General features: G+C 39.5%; 1 protein-coding gene across 1 annotated transcript; it reads right to left on the reverse strand.

Moving 5' to 3' along the window:
* Window positions 1-2,742: 2,742 nt before the first annotated feature.
* Window positions 2,743-3,794, reverse strand: RETNLB (resistin like beta). Its single transcript, XM_045863641.2, is given in 3 exon segments — window positions 2,743-2,870; window positions 3,502-3,579; window positions 3,671-3,794. Coding segments are annotated over 3 exon segments (330 nt in total).
* Window positions 3,795-9,553: the final 5,759 nt, after the last annotated feature.

Below are 9,553 nucleotides of genomic sequence, written 5' to 3' on the forward strand. Positions count from 1 at the left end.
GGTAGCCCCACAAACCTGGCAGCTAGCTTGCCAAGAATTGCCAAGTTTGCTGACATCTCACATTACAGAACTTTTGTTCATTCCTTCAACAGGAAGAGGCAGAAAGTGTGGACTCTGGTTGTTATCTGCTCAGTTATTATTACATTGTCCTTGACTAATTCTGTCCATGGGACATTAACAAAAATCCCAGCTGGTAGAAGCCTAGAATTAGAATGGAAGCTCCATTGGGGTGCCTGGGTGGCTCAGTCAGTTAAGTGTCAGACTCTTGATTTTAGCTCAGGTCATGATCTCAGGGTTGTAAGATCCAGCCCCGTGTTGGGCTCTGTACTGAGCAGGGAGTTTGAGATTCTCTCCCTCTGCCCCTTCCCCTGCTTACACACTCACTCTCTCTCACTCTAAATAAATAAATTATAAAAATCTTTAAAAAAAAAGAACGGAAGCTCATGAATGCAGTAATTTTTGCCTATTTTAGCCACCACTATATCCCACTGCCTGTCACACAGCAGAAATCAATAAATACTTGTAAAAATGAATGAATACAAACTTTGATTTCTTTATTTATGAAGAAATGAGGTTTCGATGATTCTAGACTTTTTTCAAATTCTATGTTCTGGCAGCTTCAGATTCTTTCCCTCCTTCTTCACCATCCTTACAGTTTTTCCTCAGAGATCACAAGATAGTTGACTAATTCCATGGTAACAGCTCCAGACCTCACATTCTCAAACCCAAACCCAAAGCAACAAAATTGTCATGGACAGTTTTGAGTCTCTGTTTTTCATCCAGGAAGCAAACTCTTTCTCAGAAGACCCAAGCAGAGTCCTCCTCTTTCTTCTTGGCCTGATTTGGGTCACGTGTCCCAACTCTACCCCTTGCAAAGGTGTCTAGGAAAGAGAATATTTGGCCAAGAGGAGAAGAAGATCCATTATTGACTTAAACAGTGACTTATCCCTCAAGCCTGGGCACATTACTATTCTGAGTGAAATCAGGAAGCTGTTCACACAGAGAAAGGGGAAATTGGCCACTCAGTGGGCAACCATATCAGCCAGGGCTACAAAATCTGACATCTGCTTCTGCTTTTGCTAACCTCTCCTGCTTCCATCTTCACCCTGACTTTTTCTTTTCAGATGTGCCCTCTGATGTACAGTTATTTCTTCCACAGGCACCTTGAGCGTGGGACGAAGGGACCAGTAAAACAGTGTCTGTCCCTCAACGACCATAGGAAGTGGGATAGAAGGCATGAGAGGGAGCAGACTCAGACTTGATAGTGACTAATTCATTTGTTCATTGCAGCTCCTCCATGGGCCAGGTGCCATTCTAAGCACTGGAGACTCAATGATATACAAGTTAGACAAAGTTTCATCTTTCATGGATTACATGTTCTGAGGGTGGAGAGAATACATTAACAGACAAATACATATTTGGAGTCAAACTGAAAAAGCATCGAAGAAGAAGATCCCAATACTTGGGATTTTATTTTTGTGTAATGAGAAGTCACTAGAATGTGTAATTTGGGCAGAAATGTGACATGATTTTGGTTTATATTTTAAGAGACTCACTCTACTTGCCATAAGTAGGGGTATTAAGTTAGTGTTATACCCATTAATAGTACACAATTAAACAAAACATGTATAACAAATTTTGATAAGTAATAAACACAAACAGTATATTTTGGAAATGTATTTCTTAATGAGAGAGATGGAGCTGTTTTTTTTCTATGAGTAGTTTATATATTCATGAACAAATAATCCTAGAGAGAGAGGAGGTTTAGAGCCAAGTATATTTCTCTTTTTTCTTTTCATAGATACAAGCTTTGAGATGACAACTTCATAATTAAGTATGCAGGGAGGAAAAATTTTATTGTAGTAGTATCATTCACTTCATTTGGATTCCTTTTGAGTTATTTGTTAAAAATCATACTGCAACTTATTAAAAATTAGTTTTGGTGGTCTACCAATCGATAACTGGATGATACCGTTCTTTAATATTGTGTCAAACACTGGAAGTCTCACAACTTATAGAAGGACTTGTTACCCAGTCACCGGATCACTCAACCTTTGTGCCAATATTTTGAATCATTCCTTTCCATTCTGCAGATATTTATACCCCAAGCTGATGAATCATGGTAAGGTTCTATGGCAGGTAAAGGTTGTGTTTTTCTTTTGTTATGGGGGTGACAGACAATGGCAAATTCATCACTTTGGTCAAAATAAATCTCTGACACATAAGTTTAGGAAACAGTATATACACAAAACAGAAATCTAGAAATTTATTCTTTTTAAAACTGTCATTACTTGTCTCTCCCTTGGAAAGTCTGCCTGCACTTAGTTTGGAACCCACTGTTCTACTCATTGAGCTCCAATAAGGGCATGCATGTTACTTTCTTTCTCTGTACTTCTAGTGCCAAGCAAAATTCCTGGCACAGTCAGCATCCTTTTGTTAAACAATGAGGGAACTAGGAGGCTGGAGTAGCAATCTCAGTTTTTCCCATTCTCCCCCATATTCTTCCTCATCCTTGCTGAGGTGGAGTTTAATTAGGACGGTGGAGAAATTTTCTGGCTAGAGCAATTCTAAGCCAGGGGCAGTAATACCAAAAATACAACCATGAGAGATGCAAAAATTGTCTTTACTACCCAAGAAGCAGGTTGTAACAAATGAAAGGGACAGTCTGAGTCAGGTTTCCTGTTTGGCGTATGGTTTCATTACAGTCATGCTCACATAGCTGGGTTCTCTTCCTCCTCCCCCTCACGTCAGGTGGCAGCAGCGAGCAGTGGCCCAGTCTACCGTGCTGGGCTGGCAGTGGCATGTGGTTTCTCCCCGGATATCCCAGGAACCACAGCCATAGCCTCAGGCACAGCCAGTGACAACCATCTCTGCACGGGCACAGGAGACACAGACATTAGAACCCTTGGATTTTGAGCGGAGGGAGGTGTACTCCTACCATTTTTCATTTCTGCGCAGCCCAGTGGCAGATCTAAGCTTTGTGGGGCTGAAAAGTAATTCAATTTTGAGAGCCCTCTTTAAGGGAAAAAAAAAAAAATACAAAAATTACTAAAACAAATTTAGGAATAGGGCCATGGAAGAGACCTGGGAAAGTGAGGGCCCTGAGCATTTCTTTGCTTAGATTCATGTTATATTTACCTCAGTGCTGGCCCTACCCACCCAAACAAGGGAATAGATTCGGAAAGGGAGATGAATGACGGGGGGGGGGGGGGGGGGGGTGGAATGGTAGGTGACAGATCATAACAGGACAACTGAGGGAGGAAGGGCTGGTGTATGAGGTCATGAAAGGGAGGTGGGAAAGGAAGAGGCAGAAACCCAAGAGCCCTCAGTAGCATTGTTAAGGGAAATGAGAATGGGCAAGAGATCACTGGGAATCAGGAGTTAAGACTCAGCCCTAGGATAATACAAACATGAGACAGGGGGAAGGTAAAGATGCTGGGGGATGGTCAGGGGAGGGCACAGGGCATCTTACCCACCATTCCTCCTCATGGAATTACTTACCTGCAGGGCAAGAGGATAGTCTGCCTGAGTTTGTGATACTGACACATGACATCCTTTTTGTTGGGAAAGGATTTAAGTCTGAATAGGAGAGTAGAAGGGATATTGCCCATGATATCTGTCTGAGGAATGATCAGGGGTTCTCTCCCACTCCCCACCCCCAGTCAATTACCTAAGCTTTTGAGAGCTTCCTTTATCTTTATATCCACAATGGAGTCTAAGGAACACGGAGCAGTCCCTGGGATCATCAGCTAGAGGAGGATGAGAATAAGAAGGAAGCAAGAGGTAGACTTCATCCTGTAGAATGGCAGCGTCCTGGGGCTGGGGAAAGATAGAATGCTGACATCTCTCAGCTCCACTATGGTTGGGAAGGAAGGGCAAAGAACATGTGAAGAGTTTCAAGAGAGAAGAGAGGAACACCAGTATCAGTATGGAAGAGGCTGGATCTCTTCCAAGTGGCTCGAAGAATTAGGAAGAGTGGCTGCAAAGCAAATTCACTCACTGAGAAGTTCAGAAAAGGTCTGCAAAGACTGGTCAGGAAAGGATGCTTTATACCCTGTGATTTTGACCTGGACACCCCTCAACACACAAGCAAGCACAATATACAAACACACTCTCCAGTACATTTTCAAAGAAATGTGTGCTAGGGCGTGACACACAACTGTGATAAATTCAGTGTGTCTATGATAAGCAACAGCTGCCTTTGCTCTGGTTCTCTGCCAAGGGGTGTCCTCCTGCCTTTCTGTTCTTCCCTCTCGTTTCTTCTTGGCAACCTGATAAGGCCAGTACCTAAGCCTTCTGTTAACAGCCCCATATTATAGGTCTTTGTGTGATCCTTCATCAGGAAGAGGTGACTTTAAGGTCTCAACAGAACCCTATTTGTCACCTGTTTAGACATCATTTTATTGTCCCTGGCTAATCCCATCTGTGGGAAAGTAACAGAAAACCTGATTAGCACTTGTTTATAAACAGGGAAGTTTACTATTTACTTAAACAGAAGCAAAGCGTTTGATTGCAAGGTTCTTGTTGGAGGTTCAATAGGGTCATTACCAGCTTGATCTCTTCCCCTTTTTTCCTACCATCCTCAGCTCACTGGATTTTTATCCTTGATCCACTCTCTTGACAGTCACAAGGTGGCAGGCATTATGACAGCCTCTGTCAAGATCCTGAGCAGGAAGGAAGGACTGGGGTAAGGCCATTTTCTTTGGAGGTTTTGCCTTTTCATTTTGGAAGCAAGATTTTCCCCTAGAAACTCAAGCAAATCTCCCCTTACATTTCATTGTTCAGTTCTGAGTCACATGATCTCCCTTTCCTGTGTGGCTAAGAAATTGAGTAGATCTCTACAATCCCTTATATACGACCATTGGGCTCATACGTGATTTATTCTCTAGGATGGGGCACATGGTCACCAGGATTGAATCCCATGATTCAAAAGCCAAATGAAGAAGCAGAGAATGGCTGTTGGATGACCGCTGTTGGAGGCAGGCAGGTGGGGAAGCCTGGCTCTGCTGCAGCGGTGGCCAGCCTCACCGCCTCTTTCCCTAAAGATGCCCTCCGAGGACCCGCTATTTCGTCGACATAGCTCTCCCAGGAAACTTTGAGAATGACGCTAACAAAAAGTCAAGGACGCTTCCTTAATGCACCAATAGGAGCTAAGGAAACAAAAGAGTGATAAAGAGCAGGGAAGAGCACAGATTTGGATTTGGTATAAAAGTTGAGTACATTTGTCCATTTGTTAACTCAATGAGTATAGATCTTCTCTATATAAATTATAGCTCTGGTGACTCAGCAGTGGGCAATGTAGGCAAGGTTTTTGCCCTCTTGAGACTATACTCGAAGGTGGAAGATAAATATATAATATGTCAGATATAGAAAAATGCCCTGAAGGAAAAGAAATGAAGGCAAGGCAATTGAATATACTTCTGTGTTGTATATAATGCAGTGTGTTCAGGGAAGACATCTCAGAAAAGATAACTTGTAAACAATGACCTGTAGATGTATGGGGCATACCATAGAAAAAGCTGGGGCAAATGTTTCAGGCTCAGGGACAAACAAATATAAAGAGCTAAGGCAGAGAGATGGTTGGTGTGTTGAAGGAATAGCAACAAAGCCAGTGTGGCTGAAAAGAGTGAAATGAGTAAAGGAAAGAGAAGTGAGAAAAGTGGTCATACTTTGACCACTTTGGGTTGGTTATACAGCACTTGTAAACCAACATAAGGGCTCTGGGTTTTATTGTAAATTTGATGGGAAATTACTGGAGCATTTTGCTCAGGGGAATGATGATATGATTTATCTATATAAGATCATTTATGTTTTATAAAGCTTACTAAGGCCACTGCTGTGGAGGAAAACAGGTAAGCAAGGAAACCAAGCAGCAAGCTTTCATACAGTTCCAGATATCAGATGGTAGTAAGGGAAGGGGTGAGAACTGGGTAAATTTTTGTTATATATAGAAGGTTGAGCCTCTTAAGTTTTACTGATGCAGTGGGTATGAGATATAGGAGAAACAGAGTAATGAAAGATCAAGGTTATATTCTAAATGACTTGTTGAAGAATGATGCCATTTGCTGAAGTGGGGACCCCTGGGGACAGCATAGATATGGCAAGAACATTAAATCATATTTGATCATAGTCACTTTAATATGTCTATTAGACATCCAGGTGGAGCTGTGGCATAGGAGTTGGGTATACAAGTCTAGGGTTCAGGGGAAAGGTGAGAGTCAGAGATATAAATTTGAGAATAGTCAATCCACAGATGAATATAATAACATAGATAATTTAATGAAAGAAGTGAAAACTTTAAGGGAGTCAAGAAAGTGATAGACTGGGAAGCAGATGACCAAAAGAACATTGATTTAAGATATGAATTGAACTAGTGGGTTTGTTGAGAATGGCAGGGAAAGAGAAGAGAACGGGATCACAAGAGAGTATGCTTGGTTTACAATGAGCCTGGGCAACAGGGAGAGTGACCATAACCTCTGTGCAACACTTGTAGTCAGCAGCATGCCTAGCATATTTGATACCCAGAGGGGATCACTCTAACACTCTTCTCCTTTACATAACAAAATTATTTCCAGTAATAATTATGCAATGATCAGTAATAATCATTATTTCTTGATTCATTCTCTAGTTTTAAAACAAACATAAAAACATTAAAAGAACACATGTCAATTTTAAAGCTATTGTTTAAAGTCAGCATAATATTTTTGTGTGAATTAAAATTTTCACTTACCAAACAAAAAATATTATACCATTCAGTTTGCACACTCTTTGAGTTTAAAATTTTAAAAACAATTAAACTCCACATAATCATATAGAGTGACCAAATTGATGTAATTTAAATACCATTAATTATTCTTTACAGTCACTGGGCTATCATTACTTATTTAGATTAAACTGTTTAACTGCAGGAATACATGGCAAGATAGGAGTTGTAGACATAAAGGCAAACTTGAATGTTTCTGAAGGGTTATGAACTTACTTTAAAAATTGAAATGAAGGCATATCACAAACTCCATCATTAGTAGAAGGAAGGAAATAATAAACATCAGAATAGAAATAAATGAAATAAAGACTAAAAAAATTAATAGAAAAAAAATAATGACATTAAGAACTGGTTCTTTGAAGGGCACCTGGGGTGGCTCAGTTGGTTAAGCCTCTGACTCTTGGTTTTGGCTCAGGTTATGATCTCATGGGTCATGCGATTGAGCCCCATGTCAGACTTCCTGCTCAGCGGGGTGTCTGCTTCTCCCTTGCTCTCTGCCTCCCGCCCCCCATGTGCTCAAGCTCTCTCTCAAATAAATAAATATATATATTTTTAAAAGAGCTGGTTCTGGGACACCTGAGTGGTTCAGTTTGTTAAGTGTCAGCCTCGTATCTGGCTCCCTGCTCGGCAGAGAGCCTTCTTCTCCTTCTCTCTCTGTCTCCCGGCTTATGCTCTCACTCTCTCTCTGTCAAATAAATAAATAAAATACTTTTTTTTTTTTAAAAAAAAGAGCTGGTTCTTTGAAAAAATAAACAAAATTGCTAAGCTTTTAGCCAGACTCATTAAGAAAAAAGGAGAGAGGGACCTAAATAAGTAAAATCAGAAATGAAAGAGGAGAGTAACAACTGACACCAAAGAAATACAAAGGATAATAAGAGACTACTAGGAAAAATTATATGTCAACAAATTGGACTACCTAGAAAAAAACTGATAAATTCCTAGAAACATACAATCTTTCAAAACTGAATCAGGATGAAATAGAAAATTTGAATACATTGATAACTAGTAATGAGATTGAAACATTAATCACAATAAACAAAAGGCCAGGACCAGATGGCTTCACAGGTGAACTCTACCAAGTATTTAAAGAAGAGTTAATACCTATTCTCCTCAAATTATTCCAAAAGATAGAAGAGAAAGGAAAGCTTCCAAATAATTCTATGAAGCCAGCATAACCCTCATACCAAAACAGATAAAGATACTACAGAAAAAGAAAACTACAGGCCAATATCCTGATAAACGTAGATGCAAAAAAATCCTCAATAAAATATTAGCAAACCATATTCAGCAATACATTTAAAAATAATTCATCACAATCAAATGGGACTTATTCCAGGGATACATAGTTGGTTCAATATTCACTAATCAATCAACATAATATACCACATTAACAAGAAAAAGGATAAAAACCATATGATCATTTCCCCAGATGCAGAAAAAGCATTTGACAAAGTACAACATCCATTCATGATAAGAATTCTCAACAAGGTGAATTTAGAAGGAACATAGCTCAATATAAAAAAGGCCATATATGATAAACCCACAGCTAATATCATACTTAATGTTGAAAAGCTAAGAGCTGCTCTAAGATCAGAAACAAGACAAGGATGTCCACTTCCAATTTTATTCAACATAATACTGGAAGTCCTAGCCACAGCAATCACACACACACACACACACACACACACACACACACACTAAAAGGCATCTAAATTGGTAAGGAAGAAGTAAAACTGTCACTATTAGCAGTTGACATGATACAATGCATAGAAAACCCTGAAGACTCCACCAGAAAACTTAGAAGTAATAAATAAGTTCAGTTAAGTTGGAGGATACAAAATTAACACACAGAAATCAGTTGCATTTCTATACACTCGTAACAAAGTAGCAAAAAGAGAAATCAGGAAAAAATTCTATTTGTAACTGCAACAAAAAGAATAAAGTACATAGCAATACATTTAACCAAGGAGGTAAAAGACCTATAATCTTAAAAGCATAAAACATTGATGAAGTAAAATGAAGACAACACAAGTGGAAAAATATTCCATGTTCATGAATTAATATTGTCAAAATGTCCATACTACCCAAAGCAACCTACAGATTCAATGCAATCCCCATCAAAATACCAACAACATTTTTTGTAGAACTAGAATAATACTAAAATTTGTATAGAACCACAAAAGACCCTGAATAACCAAAGCAATCCTGAGACAGAAGAACAGAAATGGAGGTAACACAATCCCAGATTTCAAATATACTACAAAGCTATAATAATCAAAACAGTACAGTATTGACTCAAAAATAGATGCATAGATCAACAGAAGATAGTAGAAAGCCCAGAAATAAACTCATGCTTATCTGGTCAATTAATCTATGACATAGGAGGCCAGAATATACAATGGGAAAAGAGAGTCTCTTCAATAAATGGTGTTGGGAAAACTGGACAGCTACATGCAAAAGAATGAAACTGGACCTCTTTCTAACACTATACATAAAAATAAACTCAAATGGGTTAGAGAGCTAAATGTGAGACCTGAAATCATAAAACTTCTAGAAGAAAACATAGGCAGTAATCTCTCTGACATTGGCTTTAGCAACATTTTTCTAGCTATGTCTCTTCAGGGAAGGGAAATGAAGGCAAAAATAAACTATAGGGACTACACCAAAAAAAAAAAAGATTTTAGGGGCCCCTGGGTGGTCAGTCATTAAGCGTCTGCCTTCAGCTCGGGTCATGATCCCAGGGTCCTGGGATCGAGCCTCACATTGGGCTCCCTGCTCTGTGTGGAGCCT

Source organism: Mirounga angustirostris, unplaced genomic scaffold, assembly GCF_029215605.1.
Source record: "Mirounga angustirostris isolate CCGP_5_RB_7025 unplaced genomic scaffold, mMirAng1.0.hap1 SCAF_1, whole genome shotgun sequence".
NCBI lineage: Eukaryota > Metazoa > Chordata > Mammalia > Carnivora > Phocidae > Mirounga > Mirounga angustirostris.